The sequence below is a fragment of the Eptesicus fuscus genome, chromosome 23 (assembly GCF_027574615.1).
Source record: "Eptesicus fuscus isolate TK198812 chromosome 23, DD_ASM_mEF_20220401, whole genome shotgun sequence".
Classification (NCBI taxonomy): domain Eukaryota; kingdom Metazoa; phylum Chordata; class Mammalia; order Chiroptera; family Vespertilionidae; genus Eptesicus; species Eptesicus fuscus.
The window spans coordinates 24695353-24717729 of record NC_072495.1 but is presented as its reverse complement, the minus strand read 5'-3'; the positions used below and the strand labels follow the sequence as shown (position 1 = coordinate 24717729).

The 22377-nt window shown below is 60.0% G+C and overlaps 2 protein-coding genes across 2 annotated transcripts; one reads left to right on the top strand and one right to left on the bottom strand.

The window, feature by feature from the left end:
- The first annotated feature begins 7671 nt into the window (after nucleotides 1-7671).
- On the top strand, nucleotides 7672-10191 carry RASL10A (RAS like family 10 member A). Its single transcript, XM_008142464.3, has 3 exons — nucleotides 7672-8506; nucleotides 9234-9358; nucleotides 9567-10191. The coding sequence occupies exons 1-3, from the start codon at nucleotides 8288-8290 to the stop codon at nucleotides 9832-9834; spliced, it is 612 nt and encodes a 203-aa protein (XP_008140686.1). The 5' UTR covers nucleotides 7672-8287; the 3' UTR covers nucleotides 9835-10191.
- Nucleotides 10192-10340: 149 nt separating this feature from the next.
- On the bottom strand, nucleotides 10341-15838 carry GAS2L1 (growth arrest specific 2 like 1). The gene is made up of 6 exons (XM_008142466.3): nucleotides 15716-15838; nucleotides 14096-14753; nucleotides 12672-12779; nucleotides 12485-12581; nucleotides 12216-12387; nucleotides 10341-11668 (listed from the first exon to the last, which is right to left on the bottom strand). Exons 2-6 carry the CDS (start codon nucleotides 14732-14734, stop codon nucleotides 10633-10635), a joined length of 2052 nt encoding a protein of 683 aa, XP_008140688.2. The 5' UTR covers nucleotides 14735-14753; nucleotides 15716-15838; the 3' UTR covers nucleotides 10341-10632.
- Between the last annotated feature and the right edge of the window lie 6539 nt (nucleotides 15839-22377).

Below are 22377 nucleotides of genomic sequence, written 5' to 3'. Positions count from 1 at the left end.
GAAGGCCCTGGATACACGGGCTGGAGTCCCCTCTGGCCGTGGACAAGGGCAGGTTTTGAGCCCTGGGGGGAGAGAGACTATTACCCTGCCTGCCCGTGGCCTGCTGCTCCTGCCGCCCTGGGGGCCCGACTTCCACCCAAACTCCTGTGAGTGCACGGCTGGCTCTGCCATCCAGGGACCTCAGAGCTTTCTGTTCGCCCTGCCCCAACGCGGAGGGCGGGAGAGTTGAAGTGTAGGGTAGCTGTTCTCAGTGGGGGATGATGGGTAACTTGAGGCCCAGGACTGAGCACCTGGGGTGAGGAGGAGAGCTGGTGAGAGAGGCTGGCCGGGTTGGACAGAGGGCCTTGGACTGTCACCGGACATCATGAATTTGCCTTCCTAACTCAAGCTGTGGCCGGGTCTCGGGCTGTTGTGGGCAGGACCTTACCATGATTCTGCCCTCTCCCACCCACACGGTGCCTGGCATGAGGGGACCCAGCAGTCTTAATGTGCTCCGAGAGACGCTGAGGCAGAGCATTCTCACTCCCAGTCCCCACGCCTGGGCTTTACCACATCACTGCTCCAGGAAAAGTGCTTAGGAATATTCCTTCCGGTCCTGCCCTCCCCTCAGTGAGGACCCATCACGGGCCTCCTCCCCCACCCCTGGCACTCCCCGGTCCTGATGTGCTCAGGCCTCTCTCAGCCTGACACCTCTCAGGGGCCTTGGCATCCTGGGCCTTCCCAGCCAGTTGGGGAATTCAACAGCCCCTGTAAGCCAGCCACTTACTAAGGCCTGTGGCATGACCTCTTTTTACTATATATGTGTGTGTGTGTGTGTGTGTGTGTGTGTGTGTGTGTGTGTGTGTAGGATTTTTTTATTGAATTTGGAGCAGAAGGGAGAGGGAGAGAGAGATAGAAACATCAATGATGGGAGAGAATCATTGATCAGCTGCCTCCTGCATGCCCCACCCACACCCACTGGAGACTGAGCCTGCAACCCAGGCATGTTCCCTGACCTGGAATTGAACTGTGACCTCCTGGTTCATAGGTTGATGCTCAACCACTGAGCCATACCAGCCAGGCTCATTTTACTTTTTTTTTTTCATCTTCAACTAGTAGTTTGCTGTTTTAAAATAATTCTTTATTGTTGAAATTTTTTATTTTATTTTAGTAATTCTGAACCGTGGTAAGATCAGCCACACAAAGGATTGAGGTCTCCTTCCCACCCTTCCCTCATTCTTAGTTTCCCTCCCTAGAGGCAGCCTTCCTTGCTAGATTTTGGGTTTCTTCTGGGAATATTCTGTGCATGTATGAAAGCAAATCCACAGACTATTTATAAACAAATGGTAGCCCACTCCAGACACTACCTGCACTGCTTTTCTTACCTAATTGTACAAATGGACCCACTTCAGTACTCCCTGTGTGGACGGCTGCCGTTAGCCAGTGCCAGCTGGCAGACATTCAGGCTGTTTCCATCGCTGCCCGTCCCAGCAGCGGTGCATTGAACATCTTCCTGCAAACATCCTTGTCTGAGCTGCAGCATCTAGCCCCAGAGTTACTGGGCCAGAGCGTGTAAGCATTTTACATTTTATATTTTAGTTCTTGTTTTGCAGAGGTAATTCATCACATGGCTTAAAGGACAGAAGTGAAATTTTTTTCTCTTTTCCTCCCCAAAGAAATCAATGTTACCTTCCAAAGAGATTCAGTGATGTCTAACATGGTTTCCCCCCTTTTTATACACAAGTGCTAGCATGGAATACACCCGTTCTGCACCTTATATCTGCAAGACTTTTCCATTATCGGTCCATCACAGAGTCCTAATGCCTTTTTGTAATAGTTGATGCTTTCCAGTGAGTGGAGGTACCACCATGCACCAGTGCCCCGAGATGTCTGTTGAGTTGTGTGTACTGTGTCGCTAGTACAAGTGATACTGCAAAGAACGGTCACCTTCATTCTGCAGTCAGTCCCTGTGGGGGAAATGGCTGGGTCAGAGGTAGGCTCACTGGTAACTTGGATAGCTGTTGCTAAACACTCTCCAGCTTACGTCCCCACAGCCAGCAATGAGACAGATGCCTGTCCCCGTGTCCTCACAAATTCGGCGTATTGATATGTGCCAAACTGGAAGGTGTATCTGACTGTGTTTTAAGCATGCCTCTGTTCGTGCTTTATTTTTTATTTTTTTAATTATCATTCTTACTGATTTTAGAGAAAGAAGGGAGAGAAAGAGAGAGAAACACATTGATCTGTGGTTCCACTTCCTGATGCATTCATTGGCTGATTCTTGTACGTGCCCTGAGTGGGGATCAAACCCACGGCCTTGAGGTATTGGGAACACGCTCTAACCTACTGAGCTACATGGCCAGGGCTCATTTGTATGTGTTTGAGCCATTTGTATATCCTTTCCTATGAGCTATCTTCATATTTTTTGCCCGTTTCTCTTTCGTTAATCCTTACCCGAGTGTTTTTTTCCTCTCCATTGATTTTTAGAGAGAGTGGAAGGGTGAGGGAGAGACACACGGAGAGAGAAACATCTATGTAAGAGAGACACATCAATTGGTTGCCTCCCGCATGCCCCCTGACCCGGGTTGCAGATCAAGCCTGCAACTTAGGTATGTGCCCTTGACCGGAATCGAACCTGTGAACCTTCATATTTTTTTAAGATATGTTTTTACCGATTTTTTTTTTTTTTTTTTTTTTAGAAACAGAGAAGGGAGAGGGAGAGAGGAAAACATCCATGAGAGAGAAACATCGATCGGCTGCCTCCTGCACACCCCCTATGTGGGATCAAGCCTGCAACCCCCGCATGTGCCCTGAGTGGGGGTGACACTCAACCAACCGAGCCACACTTGCCAGGGCTTGCCCATTTTCCTATGTGGTTATTGGTCCTTTTCCTCCTGCTTTGTCATTATTTCTCCCCATTTTGTTATTGCTTTTTACTTTCCGTTGCTGAAATTGTTTCTTATGTAATCTTTTCATTTCTTCTTTCTATACTTACCTGATCTTAGTTTCTGTATTTTGATCCTATTCCATCTGGGCTTTATGTTAGGGACGAGGTAGGGATCCAACTTCCTCTTTTCCCAGATGGTTACCCAGTTGTCTTCACACCATTTACTGAATAATTCATCTCATCCCCACAGATCTGAAATGCCACTTTATCATACACTCAATTTCCATATATGAGTGTTTTTGTGGCTTCTGCTCTGTACCACTGCATTTTTTAAAAATTTTTTATTTTGGTTAATCCTCACCCAAGGATATTTTTCCCACTGATTTTTAGAGAGAGTGAAAAAGAGGAAGGGAAGGAGGGAAAGAAAAACATCCATGTGAGAGAGACACACATCAGTTGGTATCTCCCACACATGCCTCGACCGGGGCCAGGATTGAACCTACAACCCCAGGAATGTGCCTTTGACTGGGAATCGAACCTGGGACCCTTTTGGTCCTTAATAATTTCAAGGAGTACTGGTCAGGTATTTTATAGACTATCAATCCCTCCATTGGGTTTGTCTGATGTTTTTTTCAGGGTGAGACTGGTATTAGGAGTTTTTAAGATCAAAGTGGTGGCCTTCTCGTCGTAGCCTCTCACCGGCCCCTTAGCCTGGATCACGTGGCTGAGGTGGTGTTTGCAGCTTTCGACTGAGAAGTGACTCTCTCCCCCGTCTGTGCTCTGCTCTTTGGGAGCAAGTCACTAAGTGCAGCCCACACCCGGAAGGAGCGCGGGGGCAGGGCGCGCTGCAGAGCCATTTGGAATGCTGTAAGGGAGATGTGTTTCTGCACCATCCTTCCTTATTAAATCGATTCTGTTCCTTTGGAGGCATACATATCTAGTTTATAATTTGGGTTTAATCCAAAACCACATTGTTTTGTTGCTTGAACTGTTCCAGCTTTGGCCATTGGGCGCTCTTCCAGGTGAACTGTGCCCCTTTGATGTGCCACCAGGATTTTGTTCCTTTTGCAACATCCTTACTTTCTGGCCCCACCAGATGCTCCAGGCTCACCTTGCATGTGCCCTGCCCCAACCCTAGAGTCAGCCATTTCTCCAAGGAGTCGGGTTCATGTATTAGTGAGTGCCATTAGAAACCAAGATCTGGCCCTACCCGGTTTGGCTCGGTGGATAGTGTGTTGGCCTGCGGACCGGAGTGTCCCGGGTTTGATTCCAGTCAAGGGCACGTATTTTGGTTGCAAGCTCCTCCCTGGTCAGGGCTCATGCAGGAGGCAACCGATCCATGTGTTTCTCTCGCATCGATGTTTCTCTCTGTCTCTCCCTCTCTCCACTCCCCGTAAAAATCAATGGAAAAATATCCTGAGATGAGGATTAACCAACAACAACAAAACCTGGGTGCCAGGCATGGTGTTGCTGCTGGGTGGCACCGCTGGGCCCTCTCGGCTGGCAGGCCAGGAGATGCCTGTGTGCATCCTTACCCAAGTCTCCACTACGTTTTGTGACTAGTGATTGCTTGTGTATAAAAGTGAAGTTGGTTTATATGTACAAATTTTGCCCCCTCCAGCCTTCCTAAATTGGCTTGTTTTTCTCTTTGTATCATCTCATTTCATCCCACAGCAATTCTGTGAAGTTAAGACCATTATTGTCCCCTTTATAGAGAAGGAAACGGAGGCTTAGAGAGTGTAAGGAACTTGCACAGACGATACATCCCTGGAGGAGCTTTTAAACGCTGGCGGTCTCCCTTCAGAGGCCTGGAAGCCCTGTCTGTCCTGTGTCCTGCTGGCCTTCAGGAGGCTGATGAGCTATACTCAGTGGGCAGTGGCATTATGGGGTACCAGGACCCACTAGGTGCCAGGCATCTGTGTGGTAAGGGTACCCTCTCATTCAAGGCCCAGGGAGCTGAGTTCCTGTGGGGACAAGCGGTCTGGAGCTGTAATTCATGGTCAGGAGAGACCACAATGAACAGTCCGAAGTGGCCCCGATGGCTGGGCCAGAGGATTGCAGAGCAAATAGCCCAGGGCGCTGGGTGCAGTTCAGGGAAGGGCTGGAGTGCGGGCTTCTGGAATGAGGGCTGGGACTTGGGCTTCTCAGAAAGTCAGGCCCAGCGGCCCCAGGTCCAGGTTCCAGCGCCTGTGCTCCACTTTCCTGCTGGGCAGTGTTGGGCAAATCACCGCATCCCTGAGCCTCACTGAGCACGCAGCTGTGGGGCAGGGCTTTGCCCATCACAGGTCCTCCACAGCCCCGGCCGGTGTGGCTCAGTGGATGGAATGTCAGCCTGCGGACCAAAGGGTCCTGGGTTCGATCCAGTCAAGGGCATGTACCTTGGTTGCAGGCTCCTCCCCGGCCCAGGCCCTGGTCAGGGCGCGTGCAGGAGGCAACCAATCAATGTGTTTCTCTCACATCGATGTTTCTCTCTGTCTTTCCCTCTCTCTTCCACTCTCTAAAAATCAATGGAAAAGATATCCTTGGGTGAGGATTAACCAAGAAACTAACAACAGGCCCTTCCTAAACAGGAGCTGCTGCTAGTGATGTTGCTGTAAGGGCCTCCTCAGGGATGGGAGCTTTAGGACATCCCCCGTCCATGTCCTCCGTCATTCCAAAGCCACGCACTGAGAAACCACACAGACCTACAGATGCCCCCCCAGCCCCCCCCAGCCCCAGCTCTGCTGAGTGCTCCGGACGGAGAAGCCCTGGCCCCGCCCCAGAAGGCCTCTGTCAGAAAGTGAAGCGACAGAGGACTCCCAGGCCTGGCGCCCAAGGGTGGGCAGAAGCAAGAAGAGAGGGTGGGCCAAGCCAGGGAGGGGGTCCCGCTGAGGGCCTAAGGAAGACCAGCTTGATGTCAGCTCCACCCCGCTGAGAGCCAGCAGGAAAGGGGGTGTAGTTGATTTACTCACTGCCTTGTTACCCTAAGGCCGTGGTCGGCAAAGTCATTAGTCAACAGAGCCAAATATCAACAGCACAACGATTGACATTTCTTTGGAGAGCCAGATTTTTTAAACTTCAACTTCTTCTAACGCCACTTCTTCAAAATAGACTCGCCCAGGCCGTGGCATTTTGTGGAAGAGCCACACTCAAGGGGCCAAAGAGCCGCATGTGGCTCGCGAGCCGCGGTTTGCCGACCACGGCCCTAAGGAAAGGAGGTGGCTCACAGAACCCGGAAGCCTGAAAAGTTACCGAGCGAGAGGGAAAATCATGGCAGGAGAGGAAGATGAAGCCAGGAGTCCCCGCTCACTGGACTCGAAGACCTAGGACAGCGGCCACAGGCGGCCACAAGTCTGGCTCTGAGCTCCCCAGCGGCGGAGAAGAGTGCAAACAGACCCCGGTCCCTCATCCAGGTGCAGGGCAAGAACACCCCAGTGCTCGGAGGAACACCCTCTGGCTGCCACCCTCTGCCCCGAGGAGGTGCCCGCCCCACTTCCGGGTTAGCTCCTCCTCCCTCCCCTTGTCCCACGCTGAGGTGTCCGTGTTTGTCTTCCTCCAGCTCCTGGACCATGTTTCTAAAACCTACGAGAGGACATTTCTAGTCGTCGTTAATCCTCACCTGATAGCGTGTAGGCAGTGAGGGTATTTTTTCCATTGATTTTTAAAATATATATATTTTATTGATTTTTTACAGAGAGGAAGGGAGAAGGAGAGAGAGTTAGAAACATGGATGGGAGAGAAACATCGATCAGCTGCCTCCTGCACACCCCCCACTGGGGATGTGCCCACAACCAAGTACATGCCCTTGACCGGAATCGAACCTGGGACCCCTCAGTCCGCAGGCCAACGCTCTATCCACTGAGCCACACCGGCCAGGGCTTCCACTGATTTTTAGAGAGAGTGAAAGGGCTAGAGGGGGAGGGAGAGAAAGGAACATCCATGTGAGAGACACATCAATAGGCTGCCTCCTGCACGAGCCCCCACGGGGCGAACCTGCAACCCCGGTAACATGCTCTTGACCAGGAATGGAACCCCAAGCCCTTCGGTGCATGGGCCGACGCTCTAACCACTGAGCTACCGGCCAGACCATAACGTAGGGCTTTCCTCTCTCTCTCTTTAAAACCCATCTCAGCACCCTGGCAAGCAGTAAGGGAGACCCTTGGTCAGTGCGGAGACAGAAAGGTCTGCATTTCCCCCAGTGCCTGGGCATCCGGTCAGGGATGGGGGGCCCCCTCTGCAGGAAGGAGGCAGGCAGAGGAGAGGGGAGCTGGCACACCCAGACTTCCCCAGCCTGGGGGGAAGGAACTTCTCACCAGCTCCCGGGAGGAGGGAGGGAGGACTTGGGTGTTGAGGGACCAGGCGGAAAACGGGGCCTCAGCAGCGGCCGAGGCGGTGGCAACCAGTTTCCAATTCTCAGACCGCGTTTGGATGGGATTGGGGCGGAGCCGCCGGGACCCGGCGCTACTGGGCTCAGCACCCTCTGTCCGCCCCCCCCCCCCCTCCCCACGATTGCCAGCTGACATTGTGCGGTGCTGACCCTCTCCTCCCGGGGCAGAAGGTGGGAGGGCTCCTCAGGGGAGACCACACGCTGGTCAGGGGTCAGCCACTGCCCCCCAACTTCAGAGAGCCCAGGTGGCGGCTGTAGGTGCAGGGATCCCTTACGTCACAGTTTGGTGAAGGGCCCGGCCCCTGGGAGAAGTGATGGATGCGGAGCGGAGAGCCAGCGCAGTGCGTGACTCGCCCAAGGTCACACGGCTGGGCTGGCGCCGACCCAGGGCGGGCGGCGTTTGTCTGGAGCGGCTTCGGGGCGCGGGGTACGGAGCAGCGGGCGCGGACGCGGGCGGGAAGGGCTTCTGTTCCGGAGCCGGTGAGCAGCGCGGGGCGCGGAGGGGTTGGTCCCTCCTCGGGCTCCCTGCGCCCCAGTCACCTTCCCGCGACCCTTCCCGGGAGAGGCGCCCGGGCGAGTAGGGGGAGGTGGGAGGGGCGCGGGCGGTTACCTCATCGGCTCGCTCCTCGCTCGCGCCGCCGGGCGAGGCGGCGACTCCGGTGCCGGCGGGAGAGAAGGACGGAGGGAGCGAGGCGCCCAGAGGCAGCACGGCCCCGCGCCCCGCTCCGCGGCGGGACCCTCGCGGCGAGGCAGCCGGGCTCAGCGCCCCGCGCTCCGGCGGCGCTCCAGTCGCGCTGCGGGCGGAGGCGGTGTCTGCGCGCGGCGCGGCGGGTCCGTGCTCCCCGAGCTTCGGCGCCCGTCCGCCCGCTCGGCTGTCTGTCCGCCCTCCCGCCGCCAGCTCCGCCCTCCCGGCCTGGCCTCCCGGGCCCCGGGTGCTCCGGGGGGCGACGAGGAGCGCGGCGGGGCCCGGGCGCCTCGGGCAGGGCGCGCGGGGCGCACACAGCGGCGCCGGCCCATGAGGCTCCCCACGCGGGGCGCGGCAGCGCGCGCCGGCCATGGGGGGCAGCCTGCGGGTGGCCGTGCTGGGGGCCCCGGGCGTGGGCAAGACGGCCATCATCCGCCAGTTCCTGTTCGGGGACTACCCCGAGTGCCACCAGCCCACGGACGGGCCCTGCCTCTACCGGCCGGCGGTGCTGCTCGACGGCGCCGTCTACGACCTGAGCATCCGCGACGGGGACGGCGCTGGACCCGGTCAGAGACCCGGAGGCCTGGAGGTAGCGGCCGGAGGGCGTGACGGTGTGTGTGTGGGGGGAGCATGGTGTGCTCAGGGCCGTGAACAGAGCCGCAGAGGGAGGGTTGGGGCCAGACACTGGGGTGCACTTTCGGGCAGCGGGTGCCATTCTCTGCTCCCTCCTGTCTGTGACCTGGAGCAAAGCCTCGCGTAGGAATTTGTGAAAAGTCCAGAACAGACTGAGTCCTCGGAGAGGGGAGGAGGCAGGAGCAGGCAGGGTTCCCGGGAGGAGGGGTGGCCGTGGGGCTGAACCTCAGGGTGAGTGGAGATTTAGGAAAAGAAGTGGTAAAAGCACTCCAGGTGCAAGTGAGAGCGGGTGTTAGGCCGGGAGGCCTAACCGCTTACAGCTGCCCACGCCGGCCACGTGCTGTGCGATCGGTCCAGGGGCAGGAGCACGGCCGCCCCGGAGCCTCATTGGGCCAGGCCGTGGGGAGGGAGGCGCCTGAGCCGGGTTAAACGCTGGAAGGAAGAGAGGGGAGGGGAGGCGGAGCGCAGACCTGGGGCGAGGCAGGGCTGGTGGCCGACCAGCTTCCAGCGGGTTTGACAAGTGTTACCCTGGCGGCCAGAGGGACAGTCAGGTCCGGGGCTCACAGAGAAGCCTGAGCGTGAGCTGTGGGTTTAGTGTCAAGACCCCCCCCCGCCCCCCGCAGAAGGTCAGGGCACAGGAGAGGGGGAGACGGGCCCCCGCCAACCCCGGCCTCCCGCCCCAGGAGTGGCCGGACCCTAAGGACTGGAGCTTGCAGGACACGGACGCCTTCGTGCTGGTCTACGACATCTGCAGCCCCGACAGCTTCGACTACGTGAAGGCCCTGCGGCAGCGAATCGCCGAGACCAGGTGAGGGCGCGGCGGGGCGGGGGAGGGGAAGGGGGCGAGCTTTTGCCCGTGGGGCCTGGCCTTGGTCCTTGCATGGGAAGGTCTTCGGTGTTTGCTTGGGGGTTTCTGGCCGCAGGAGAGGATGCTCCTGAGCGTATGCGCCCACTGGGGGGGATTCTCTAGCGTGGGGTCCCCGGCACCGCCGCCCTCATGACCGTCTGGCCCCCAGGCCGGCAGGCGCACCGGAGGCGCCCATCCTCGTGGTAGGCAACAAGCGGGACCGGCAGCGGCTGCGCTTTGGGCCGAGGCGCGCCCTGGCCGCCCTGGTGCGCAGGGGCTGGCGCTGCGGCTACCTCGAGTGCTCGGCCAAGTACAACTGGCACGTGCTGCGCCTCTTCCGCGAGCTGCTCCGCTGCACCCTGGTGCGCGCGCGGCCCGCCCACCCAGCCCTGCGCCTGCAGGGGGCGCTGCACCCCGCGCACTGCAGCCTCATGTGACCAAATGGGACCGCGAAGCCGCTGGGGGAGCCGGACAGTTTGACTGGAGCCACCAGGGGCCTGGATTGGATGAGCTGGCCCAGCCTCTTTCGGATTGGACGGGACAGCCTCCTCCCTGATTGGATGAGGAGAGCTCCCACCCCGTTTCCTGGGTGACAGGCCTTTCTTTGAATTTCATTGGGCCCAGGCAGGCCCCCAAGCCTCATCAGACAAGATGAGGACTTTCTGGGGCATCATTGAGCCACGAGCCCAAGGAACTTGACTGTGAATCTGATTGGAAGCTCGCAGGCTGCTCCTGGAGCCTCATTGGACCAAGTCTTAAGCCACACCTCCCGGGAGATAATAAAGAGGGAAACGTTTCACGTGCACCTGGCATTTCTGGCATGGGCAGGGTTGTCTTAAGTCTAGAAACCTGAGTTGCCAGGCTTTGCCCCCCGAGTTAACTCCAGAATCCCAGCATGTAATGAGGGTGTGATGGCCCCGAGGATGAGACAGACAGACAGACACAAGGGGCTGGAACCAAACTTTACTGTCAGGCTCTGCAGGGCCGCAGGACCGCAGGAGGGTCCTCGTTGGGCTCCTAAGGCATTCAATAATATTAGTAATTAAATAGCGATGCTCATCCCCCAATCGGAATGTACAACAGAGGTCCCATTGTGCCATGTGAGGGGTCTGGTCCCATGAGGTCTGGTACCCGAGAGGTGCGGGGGATGGGGTGTTCCCTGATGCAGAGGGGTTAAGGCCACGAAGGAAAAGGAAGAGGAGGAACGGGGGCCTGGAGGCAGCTGGGCTGGTCCGTCACATCCAGGAATCCGGCTCCGCCCTGGGGCTGACCGCGTGCAGGGCGTGCCAGGCCCCGGGCACCGTGGGTTCCGACGGGCGGCGGGGGCCCCGAGGCGTGGGGATTCGTGAGGGTTTCCCGTCCGGCTGTGTGTCCATCCGGCCCCGTGCCCAGGTCCTTGGGGGCTCAGGGCCAGCCAGGTGACTCCCAGATGCATCTGGCCGCCCCCCCACACCAGGGCAGGGGCTGCCTTCATCGGAAGAGCTGGACAGGGCTGGGCCCCGGCACCCGGGCAGCCCATTGGCCATCCGGCCAGAGTCCCCCGGTTGGCCACACTTGCCACCCAGGACACTGAGGGACGAAGAGGAGGAGCTGGAGGAACAGTAGGCCGAGTCGGGGCCTGGAGCGTCGGGGGCCCGAGCCGGGTCGGGGGCTGGTCCAGGGGGGGCTCCACCAGCAGTGGCCCCGAGGGCTCGGGCGTTGGCCAGGAACTCCTCTTCCAGGCGCCGGAACAGCTGCTGTTCGTGCTGGGGGTCAAGCTGCAAGGGGGTGCGGAAGACGCTGGCAGGCGTGGTGCCCAGCTCCGGGCTGGGGCTGGAGACCCGGGGAGGCCGGGGGGCGGCGGGGCTGCGGGCACGGGGAGTGCGGGGGCTGCTCCTGCCTGAGCCCCCACTGGCCCTACCCCGCGGCACCCAGGAGTGCTGCCCGTCTCGGTCCCTGCGCACCAGCAACACGGCCTGCTCCTCGCGGCTCTGGCTCCGGGCCCGCCGGGCAGGGCTGGGGGTCGACAGCTGGGCTCGCCTGCCTCTGGGGGCCTCCTGGAGCCGCCCCCGATCTAGCTGGTCTCGGGACTGGCTGCGAGGGGCGGGGGGTCGTCTCGGGGAGGCTGGGGTGCCTGTGGTCAGCCGCCGGCTGGGCCGCTCCTTCCGGGTGCCCGTGCCCGAGTCATCACTCCGGGCACCAAGGGGGCCGCTCTGGGCTGAGGAGGCTGAAGAGTCGCTGTCCCCAGAGTAGCGTCGGGAGCGGGGGTGGGGGGGCAGCTGATCCCGGGCCCTGGGGCAGGGGAGCAAGAGAGATGGGGCATCATGGAAAGAGGCCTGGCGAGCGGGAAGGGCAGGAACAGGAAGGAAGAAGCAGTCTGTGGGGGTTGGAGGCGGGAAGACACCTGTGGTGCTGCCGGGGGTTTGGTGGGGGCTCATGTCTGTCCTGGGGACTTCCAGGGAGAAGTGAGAGGCTCTGCAGCCGCTTCCCGCAGCCAGGGTTCCCCTCCTCCTCCCCCTCCCCCCAACCCCAAGGCAGCGGAAGCAGCAAGGCCTCCTCCGGGACCCTAAGCTCCAGCCCCCCTGTTTCCTGGGGCGGCCAGAGGGAAGCAGGGTTGGCTGAACCGGCTGCCACAGCCCCAGGGCCCGCCCCAGCTGTGTTGTTAGTTTGGTTGGGTTGCCATGGAGACGGGAAGCTAGGCCTGCCCCCACCCACGGGAACTATTCCCAGGGTGTGAGTCACTCCGGAGCACAGGCTCCTTCATCATCCAGGCTGACGCTCCCGCCCCCATCCCCACCTTCTAGGCCTCTCGCCGCCGCCACGTCCTCCTGCCTCTCACCTGAGTGGGGTCTCGGGCCCCTCCTTGGAGCTCCGCAAGCTCACGGGCGTCACCTCTGGCCGGGAGCCTCGCCGCTCACCCCCTGGGGCTGGGCTGCCAGCTCGGGGGCTGGGAGTGGGTGACACCCTCTGCGGGGAGAATGTCTGGGTCCTCGGCGGGGCTGGGCGGTGCGCTGCGGGGGGGGGGGGGGGGGGAGAGACAGGTGGCATGTGAGGGGCGGAGCCACAGAGGGGAGCCCCTGCCCGCCTGCCCCGGCCGAGGGCACCTGCCTGTGGAGGAGCAGCGGCAAGGGTCGTGCTTGTCCAGGTAGTGCTCCAGCGTGTCCCAGCCGCCGCCCACGCGGACCATCACGTGGCTCCTCAGCACCTGTGGGAGCCCGCCAAGGGCCGGTCACAGCCCGTCCCGGGGCCTCGGCGCTCGTCCCGGGGGCTGCTCGGGGGGCCCCCTCACTCTTACCCGCACGAAGATGAGCAGGCTGGAGTCTCCCACGCGGTACTTGCCCTCGGAGACCTTGATCATGGGAAACTGGTCTGGGCAGGTGCAGTGGCCCAGGATCTCCCTCACCTGAGGCCAGAGAGGAGAGGCTGGGGTGAGGGGTGACGTCCCTCCTCCCGGAGCCTGATGTCAGTCACTCCAGGGTCAGGAGGAAGGAAGTCCTTCCGGGGAAGCGGGGCATGGACTCTGGGGCCCCAGACGTCATGTAGCCTCTGCACTTGACCTTTCACCAGCCCTCCTTCCCCTTGAGCGATCAGGCGTCAAGGAGATAACCAGACTGTGGGGCTGTGGTCAGGCCAGGACTTGGGACCCCAGCGAGGCACATCCCCAAAGCCCCTAAGCCTGGGGGGAGCCCTGGAGCCATCCCCACTCCCCCTTCACCCACTGCACAGACACGAAGACTGAGGCCCAGAGGGGGGCCAGGTCCTGGGAGGAGGCAGGTGCAGGGCTTGGCACTGAGGCAGGGACACCACAGACACGGCAACAAGCGCACACAGGCCGCCCGCACGGTGAGCCGGCATCCACGCACATGTGCCTCCAGGCCGAGCTGCCAGGCTGGCGATGTGGGCGGCCCCGCCTCCTCCCTGCCCACAGCAGCGCTGGAGGAAATGAGCAGGTGGGGCCTCGGGTGACCCTGGCCCAGGACGGGGGTGGGGTGGCAGCCTCTGCCCACGCCATCCGGCTGTTGCCCTCCAGAGCTGGCACATCACAGCCCCAACCCCTTGATAAGAAGGAAACTCTGGGCCTGGCTGCGGGGGTGTCAGGGACACCTAGGTCCTGGGAGGAGGGAGCGGGGGGCATGGTCTGGCCCCTCCTGTGCTCAAGTAGAACTAATTCTGCAGCTCTGAGCTTGGCTTCCCAGATAAATGATGTGGGGAGGGCCCTGGGGAGTGGGCGGGGCCTGTGGAGCCCCTGGAGCTTCCCTAGGCACCACTGAGTCCCTACTGTGTGCCGCGTCCCTACTGTGTGCCGGGCACCTTGTCCAGGGCCACGTGTCACAGGCACCCACTTCACATTGAGCAACCTGGATGCAACTGCCTAGCACTTGGGTGAGGGCACACAGGAGGGGCCCAGATCACGTGGCCCCTGGATGGAGGCACGCCCGGCCCTTGTCTGGGGCCTGGTTAGCACGTGAAGGAAGGAGGGCACCCGTGCCACGGGGCTCAGATTTTATCCCAGGTCAGCGGGGGCTCGTGACCTGGCCCAAGACCTCTCCCTCCGTAGGTGTGCTCCTCTCGGTGCGAGGTATACGTTCAGTGCTCAGTATATGCACCCTTTCCCCGGGACAGCTGTCCTGCCGAGGTCCGGGGACCGGTGGTGGGCACCGGCTCCGCTGCCTGGTCCTGGCTCAGTGCAGGCTAAGAGGACGGCAGGACGGGACTCACCAGCTCGTCGAGGTTGCGCAGGTCCGTGGGGGTCATGCGGGGCCCTCGGGGGGGAGCCCCTGGTGCAGCAGCAGTTTCGGGGGTGCCCTCCTCACCCTCGGCCGTCGGGGCGTGGGGGGCCGAGGGTGCAGCGCGCAGCTCCTGCTCGATCTCCTGCTCGAACTGCACGAGGCGAGGGGCCAGCAGGCCGAGGCGGGCCCCGCGCCGCGCCACCTCCAGCAGGCAGAGCACCACGCTCTTCTCGTTCTTGCGCAGCACCAGGTCCTCGGTCTCGAACATGAGCACCTCGGGCACCCCCAGCTCCGCCCGGCACCAGCCGATGAAGGTGGCCACGTTGTCCCGGGCCACGAAGGAGCCCGGCGCCACGCTGTGCGCCTGGAAGGCCACCCCGCGGGCAGGACGGGCAGCGGCCAGCGCGCGGGCAGCCTCGGTGACAGCGTTGGCGTGCTGGCACAGGGTGGTGCCGGTGGCCAGGCCCATCAGGAAGCCATCGCCCCCGCCGGGCAGACCCAGGCCGTACAAGGCGTTGAGCCACTCGGCCAAGTCCTCCTTCATGGCCTCCACGTAGGCCTCGCTCGAGCGGAACGGCCTCACGCTCTTGGCGGCCGAGCCTGCGATGCTCGCCACGGGGTCTGCCATGCCCGGGCCAGCGGGGTCACTGTGGGCAGGGACACAGACCGGGATCGTGTGAGGATGCGGCACGCACCCAACACATCCTAAGCCACCGCCCGCCCGTCTCCACCTGCCATCTCGGGCATCCAGATGCCTGCGTTGGAAGCCTAGCGGTGAGAAATGTCTCTGGACCTCAGTTTCCTCATCGGTGAAATGGGCACAGTCGTATCACCTTCCTCCTCAGACCTAATGGGGTCCTTTTTACAAATGATTTCGTGTCCATAAGTGCTTGCTGTTTGGCTCTTGGGGGGTGGGGAGTGGATTGGGGGGCCTGGTTGAGTCCTCCCTCCCAGGCAGGAGGCACCCGTCCTTACCGCCCTGTGTGATGGGGTCAGAGCCGAGCCCCAGAGAGAGAGCGCGCACAGCCAGACGCACAGTGGACAGGAGAGGAGCCCAGGCCCTGGCTCGGCAGGGGGGGCAGGGGTTCGCTCCATTGCTGGGGGAGCTGCCGACAGGACACCTCCTCCTCCGGGAAGGGAGGGTCCGGGGCCCCCCTCAGCCCCTTCCCCAAGGACCCGGCAGTAGCTGTAACCTCACTGCGGCGGCCAGGGCTGGGAGGGCTGTGATGATGATCTCCATTTCACAGATAAGGAAACTGAGGCGCAGAGAGGGCGAGAACGCCGTCAAGGTTGCAGACCAGGGAGGGGGGGAGCGGGAGTGGAGACCGAGCCGGAGCCCAGGCCCGGGGCCGAGTGGCTGATCCCAAGCGAGACCAGGCAGCCCGCGGGCCAGGCCCCGCCTCCGGGGAGCCTCCCCAGCGCCCGGGCCGGTGCCTCCGGCCGGCGCCTCTGGCCTCCAGCCGTCCGATCGGTCCTTCCAGACTTCGGCCCAGAGAGGGTGCGGGGCTGCCCAAGGTCACACAGCCCCGGGGCGCCGAGGCTGCCGCCGCCCGGTTCCCCATCAGCGCGCGCCGGCAGGGCAGGGGGTGCTGGGGGTCCCCGCGCTCACCTGGCTCATCCCGCGGCCTCGGGGAGCATCGCCCCGGCGGGGGCCGGAGCCGGGCCGGGCCACCGCAGAGAGGCGCCGCCCGAGCCCCAGCGATCCGATCCGGTCCGGTCCCGCCGCCGCCGCCGCCGCCGCCGCCGCCGCCGCCGCGGAGCCCGCCTGGCCCCGCCCCCCTGGAATTCGGATCCGGCCGGAGGGGGCGGGTGGGGCCGTGCGCTCTTAAAGGGGCCGCGCAGTTCCCGTCCCGGCGGCGGGGCGGGCGGGAGGAGGAGCTGGATGGAGTCTCCTGACCGGGGGCCGGGCCTGGCCCTCCCGCCCCGGCCAGAGGCGGCACCGGGCCCCCAGGCCGGCCTGCCACCCCAGAGGTCCCGTCCTCACCCAGGCCGCTCCCCACAGTCCCTTCCACCCTCCTCGGCCTCCTGGGGAGCGGTTCGGGGTTCGGCCCCCCCCCCACTGTGGTGGTGTCCCTGGAGAAGGCCGCAGGGCCTGCTCCTGAGCTGGACTCCGGAAGCGATAGAGCCGGGGCACCGCCAAGTCACCTCCGGCTGGATGGCCTCCCGAGGTCGGATAAGGAGGCCCCCCACCCGGGGGTTCCAGCTTTCCGTTGGCAGAGCCAGCCGCAGGGAGTGGGAGGGCGCCCCGATGTGCCCGGTCCGCGTCCTGTTCCACACTGAGTTTAGGGGAACCCATTTCTTGGATTGGGACACTGAGGCGCGGAGGGTGGGGCGCTAAGGCCAGCGGATCTGACCCTGTGCCTCCTGCCCGGGTCCCAGGCACTGGCTCCGGGGGGGATGGAGGGGAGAGGAGGGTCTGATGGGTCTAGCTGGGGAGAGTTACCCGCCCCCCCCCCCCCCCCCCCACACCACACACACACACTTGGTCTCTGTTCAAACTGCAGAGGAGGGGCCTGGCTGGGATCCTGGGAAGTCCTGCCCCCTGCTGCCGGCTGCTGGGCGGGGACACCAGGCCTGGCTGAGGAGCAGCCTTGCTGGCCAGGCTAGGCCAACTTGTGGGGGAGCGGGGGTAAGTGGGGGAAGCACTGTCAACAGTAGCGGAGACTTGGAGCTTTAGTAGAGCTCCTACTGTGTGCCAGACCAGCTCTGTGCCCTTGACCTGAAGTCACCTCTAGGAGCGACACTTTTATGCCCAAACTAGAGCTCAGTCAGGAGAGCATTGGAGCTGGGGAGTTCGAACATGACCATTAGGGGAATACCCTCATTCCAGGATCAGGGGCATTTTTTTTTTTTTTGAGTGCCTACTGTGTGCCAGACTTCCTGGGGCCAGGCTGCTCACATGCATCATCTCGCCAAGTCCTCCTGACCTTGCCCAAAGTGGGCTGTGCTCACCCCCACGCAGGTCTCCTTTTCCTCCGGTGCCCCCCCCCACCACAGAGGGAGAAAGGCCCCCAACTAGTAGTAGTGATGGCTGACACTCAGGTGTCCCCTACTGTGTGCTGAGTCTCTTCGCACGGGAGCAAAAAGCAGGCGACAGAACAGAGCTAGTTCTTTCTCGGGCTCGGAGGCAGCTGCTGGGGAGGGGATATGGGGAGCCAGGTGAGGGGAGCAGGAGTCCAGGGTGCACTGGGGGGGGGGGGGTCTGCAGTGTTAAATCTGTGACCCGTAAAGGAGGGGAGGACGGGAGCTTTGCGGTATCTGGACGGAGCGCCTTTCGGGAACGGGGTGGTCGGAGCACAGACCCCGAGGTGGGCATGGGGCTGCGTGTTCGAGGGAAAGGGACCAGCGGCCTGAGGCCTGTGAAGGGAGACGGAGGGAGGGGTGAGACGGGGACAGTGGAGGCCGATGAAGCGGGCTGTGGGCCCCGCCTCTATTGCGGGGTTTAGAGCAGAGGAGGGTGTGACGGACTGACTGGTCCTAACAGGTTCCCGTGGCAGCTGTGCTGGGCGGGCGGGAGCCCGGGCTGGGCTGGCTTCTGGCTGTATTTTGAGGGGAGAGCTGACAGAGTGCTGGCGAGTGGAGTCAGAACGTGAGGACAGAGTCAGGAATACGGCCGGGTGTGGGGCTGCTGGTACGGGGGTCCTTCGTCCTGAGCGGCTTTAAAGGCTGGATGGTTAGGGGGGGGTCCTAGGGGGAAGGTCAGTAGAATATTCATCAGCTTTATGCTGGCGTACCAAATGAGATTTATTTGTTCTCTTCACTTCATCCGTCCTTGGCGTGTGGTTGGCAAATGGCACAAATCGGATTTCTGCTGTCTCCCCGAGTAGGGTGATTTAAGCTATTGACCCTCTGGTTGGGGAGAAGTACAAACCATTTACTATTTTTTTTAAATTTTTAAATCTTTATTGTTGAAAGTATTACATATGCCCCCCTCCCCCCGCTTCTCCCCCCTATTGTCCCCCTGTAGCCCGCCCCCACTCCGGGCCTGTACAACCCTATTGTCCGTGCCCCTGGGTTATGCTTATAGATAAGAATACAAGGTCTTTGGTTGATCTCTTCCCACCCACCCACCCTCCCCCGCCTTCCCTCTGAGGTTCCGCAGTCCGTTCTATGCTTCCATGTCTCTGGATCCATTTTGCTCACCAGTTTATTTTGTTCATTAGATTCCACATATGACTGAGGTCATGTGATACTTGTCTTTCTCTGACTGGCTTATTTCGCTTAGTATAATGCTCTCCAGGTCCCTCCATGCTGTCTCTTTTTGACTGCTGCATAGTATTCCATGGTGTGGATGTTCCTTACATATTTGGATATTAACCCTTTATCAGATGTGTCATTGCCAAATATGTTCTCCCATAGAGTGGGCTCTCTTTTCGTTTTGTTGATGGTTTCTCTTGCTGTGCAAAAGCTTTTTATTTGGATGTCGTCCCATTTGTTTATTTTCTCCTTAGTTTCCTTTGCCCTAGGAGATGGATCTGTAAACATATTGCTACGAGAGATGTCTGAGATTTTGCTGCCTATGATTTCTTCTAAGATCTTTATGGTTTCATGACTTAACATTTAAGTCTTTTATCCACCTTGAGTTTATTTTTGTGTATGGTGTAAGTTTGTGGTCTAGTTTCATTTTTTTGCATGTTATCTGTCCAATTTTTCCAACACCATTTATTGAAGAGACTGTCTTGACTCCATTGTATGCTCTTGCCTCCTTTGTCAAATATTAATTGAGCATAATGGCTTGGGTCGATTTCTGGGATCTCTGTTCTGTTTCATCAATCTATATGCCCGTTCTTGTGCCAGTACCAGGCTGTTTTGATTACAGTGGCTGTATAGTATATAACTTGATATCTAGTATTGTGATTCCTCCAACTTTGTTCTTTCTTAAGATTGCTGCAGCTGCCCTAGCCAGCTTGGCTCAGTGGATAGAGCATCAGCCTGCAGACTGAAAGGTCCCAGGTTCGATTTTGGTCAAGGGCACATGCCCGGGTTGCGGGCTCGATCCCCAGTGTGGGGGTGTGCAGGAGGCAGCCAATCAATGATTCTTGCTCATCATTGATGTTTCTAACTCTCTCCCTCTCCCTTCCTCTCTGAAATCAATAATATATTTTAAGCCCTGACGGGTTTGGCTCAGTGGATAGAGAGTTGGCCTGTGGACTGAAGGGCCCTGGGTTCGATTCCGGTCAAGGGCATGTACCTTGGTTGCGGGTCCATTCCCAGTCAGGGGTATGCAGGAGGCAGCTGATTGATGTTTCTCTCTCATCAATGTTTCTAACTCTATCCCTCTTCCTTCCTCTCTGTAAAAAATCAATAAAAAAAAAAAATAAAATATATATCTTTTTTAAAAAGATTGCTGCAGCTATTCGGGGTCTCTTTTGGTTCCATATAAATTTTTGGAGTATTTGTTCTAGATCTGTGATACATGCTGTTGGTATTTTAATAGGGACTGCATGGAATCTGTAGATTGCCTTGGGTAGTATGGACATTTTAATGATAATTCTACCAATCCATGAACACAGTATGTTCTTCCACTTGTTTATGTCTTTATCTCTTTTTTCAATGTCCTGTGGTTCTCTGAGTACAGGTCTGTTATCTCCTTGCAAACCATTTACTCTTAAGTGTCCATGGTTTAGGGAAGACAGGATTTACTAGATGGCTGTAAACTGCTGTTTAACTGCCTGCCTCAGTTTCCCTGTTCCGCTTGTCCTGGTTTACTGGCCCGTCTCAACACTCTGCTCACTGCTCACCCCCTCCCCGGCAGCTCCGTGAGGAGGGGGCACCATCGGGGCAGATTGAGAGCCCTTGGGCAGCTCAGTGTCCTGGCGTCTGGGGGCTCTGCTCCCGGTGGCATTGGCCACTAGCCCTGGTCACTCTGTCCTTGGCCCCACAGCCCCCGCAGCCCCGGAGCCCCAAGTTCCTTCTGTGGCGCAGATGAGCCACTTCCTGCTCATGTGTGGGCCAGAGCTTAGTCACCCCACTGACTCCCTAACCTTTGCCCAGCCCTCCGGGTGTGGCTTAGTGGACCCCGAGGCTGTGTTGGAAATTTTTATTCCAAGCGTGACCGGCCAGGAGCTGAGTTTGCAGCAGGTGGTGGAGACTAGGCAAGACTTTCCTCTGACTTCTGTCACCTCTCCTGTTTCTCCTGCCCCTGCCCATCCCACCCCGCCCCCTTCTCCCCAGGCACTGACCAGCTTTGTGCAGTCCTTTGAGACACAACTCCACCTGGGCACCTGAGGCCAGCGGGGCCAGACGTTCGTTTTGGCGGAAAGAAATCGGCCTGCCTGACATAAACACCCCCACCCTCGGCCTCAGCATCTGGAACAGAACACCTCTCACAGGGCCATGCATTTAGTGCGAGTGACAAACCCCTCTCGGGGCAGGGACACGAGGCTACTCCGGGAGACAGCCGATGCCGGCCACATGCGATGGACGTCTGCGCCGCAGCTTCCCGTAAGGGCTGCTTGCCCTCTCAGCGCTGGCTGCGGGCCAAGAGCTGGCCGATCCGTACCCATTGCTGCCAGAGCGCCAGCCTTTCAGAAAGGAGTGTGTGTGGGAGGCAAGAGGGTGCCCTCCCCCTCACCTGGGCCGCTCGATGCCAAGCCCCATTCCTCACCTGAGGAACTGGTCGGCATACCTCCCACCTCAGAGGGTCATCAGGAATGAAGCGTGCGGGGCAGTGCTTGCAGGATGCTCGGGTTAAGTCTGGGCCTCGGTGTGCGCCTGTCACAGCTGAGGTGCTGAAAGGAGCACCCTCGGCTTCGTGGAGGAACAGCGCTGGCCCATGTGCCTGGACGACAGTGGGCAGGGCAGAGCGGGCAGCGGTCACGTGGGGTGGGAGTCCCCAGAAGGTTTCAACAATAGTGATGACACGGTGTCGAGAAGTCACTGGCCAAGATGGGGAGGTTAGAGGGGAGAGGGAAGGGGCCTGGGGCCTGGACTGTGTGGCGGGAGGTTTGGGGGGGGATGCGCTGTTCTGCGTTTTGAAGAGGACCTGACGGGTTGGGAGGGGACTGGGGCTCTGAGGTTCAGGCACCGGGTGAGTGCTTGTTGGCGAGATGGGGTGGAGGGGGCCGCGGGCAGGGTCCAGCCCCGCCTTGAGCCCAGCGCACACCCAGGAGCAGGCGCTTGGGAAAAGGCTGCCCCACCAGTGGACGGTGGGGGGTCGGCCAGGCGGTGACCAGCACTGGCCTTGGGCCTCTCCTATGTTAGAGGTGGGAGGAGGGGAGGCAGCAGTGATGGAGAACTGAGAAGGGTCATCGACTCGGCCATGGGGGGCTGGTGGTGAGGGAGAGCTGCTGTTTCAGTGGAGGCGAGACTGATTAGAAGTGGGTTCTAGAAAGGAGCGGAGAAATGGTGCCAGCTGGAGGGGGATAGCGACGGGTAAACTGGATGTCTGTCCAGGGGGCTGGGTAAGGCCAGTCCGTCGCCAAGCACAGGGGAGCAGGGCGAGCCCGTGGCCAGCAGAGCGGTGCACAGAAGCCCTGTCCCACGGGGGCAGGCATGGAGGAAGTCGTTTTTTCCAAATGTTTCTTGTTCCTTCCCCAGGCTCACGGTGACCCGCTCTCCTTGGACCTTTGGACACGCGTTTGTCTTTTTTGACCGGAACGTGGCGAGAGGCCTGCTGGTGTAACACCTGCCTGGTGGTCAACTCGTTAAGACGTGGAAAACCTCTTTCCCAGGTAGGTCTCCATCTCGGACTGAAATCACAGGCACAGGTGGTCAGACGGATCGAAAGGCCCATTTCAGAAGCATGCCCACTGGAAAAACCCTGACATTCGACCCTGCACAAGGCAACCAGGGACTAGATCTCAAAGGCGGCCTCTATTTTAGTACCAGGCGGTTAAAACTCAACCTGAACAGTAAGGAAGCACGTGTCACTGAGTAGGAAGAACGATGCCCCCTCTCGGGCTTCGACCAGGCAGAGCTTCCTGGAGGTGCAGAGCCCGACTCGCTGCCCACCGAACGACACTGCTGCCTGCGAGTGGCACCGAGGTCCCCGTGACGCGAAGGGGCTCCGGGAGGCTTTAAGCCAGTGACAGGTCCTCCCACCACGGCCCTCACCACACTACAGTCCTGGGCTGTGACATCCCCTCCAGAGACAGTCCAGGATCCAGGGTCAAAGGGACGTGCCAACCCCCGCTTCCTGGCTGGCAGCACCATGACCGACGCCGCCGTCTCGGTTTGTTTTCACGTCGGGACCATTTCAGATTTTCCCTCAGGACCCTTAAATGAGCCGTTGTCTGGAGGCACCCCACTCCCGGGGGACAGGGGCTACCC

Coding starts and splice junctions, on each gene's coding strand:
- RASL10A (XM_008142464.3), top strand. CDS start 8,288: ATGGGGGGCAGCCTGCGGGTGGCCGTGCTGGGGGCCCCGGGCGTGGGC. Junction 8,507..9,233: donor AGAGACCCGGAGGCCTGGAG/GTAGCGGCCGGA, acceptor CTCCCGCCCCAG/GAGTGGCCGGACCCTAAGGA. Junction 9,359..9,566: donor CAGCGAATCGCCGAGACCAG/GTGAGGGCGCGG, acceptor TCTGGCCCCCAG/GCCGGCAGGCGCACCGGAGG.
- GAS2L1 (XM_008142466.3), bottom strand. CDS start 14,734: ATGGCAGACCCCGTGGCGAGCATCGCAGGCTCGGCCGCCAAGAGCGTG. Junction 12,780..14,095: donor TGCGCAACCTCGACGAGCTG/GTGAGTCCCGTC, acceptor CTCTGGCCTCAG/GTGAGGGAGATCCTGGGCCA. Junction 12,388..12,484: donor TTGCCGCTGCTCCTCCACAG/GCAGGTGCCCTC, acceptor CCCCCCCCGCAG/CGCACCGCCCAGCCCCGCCG.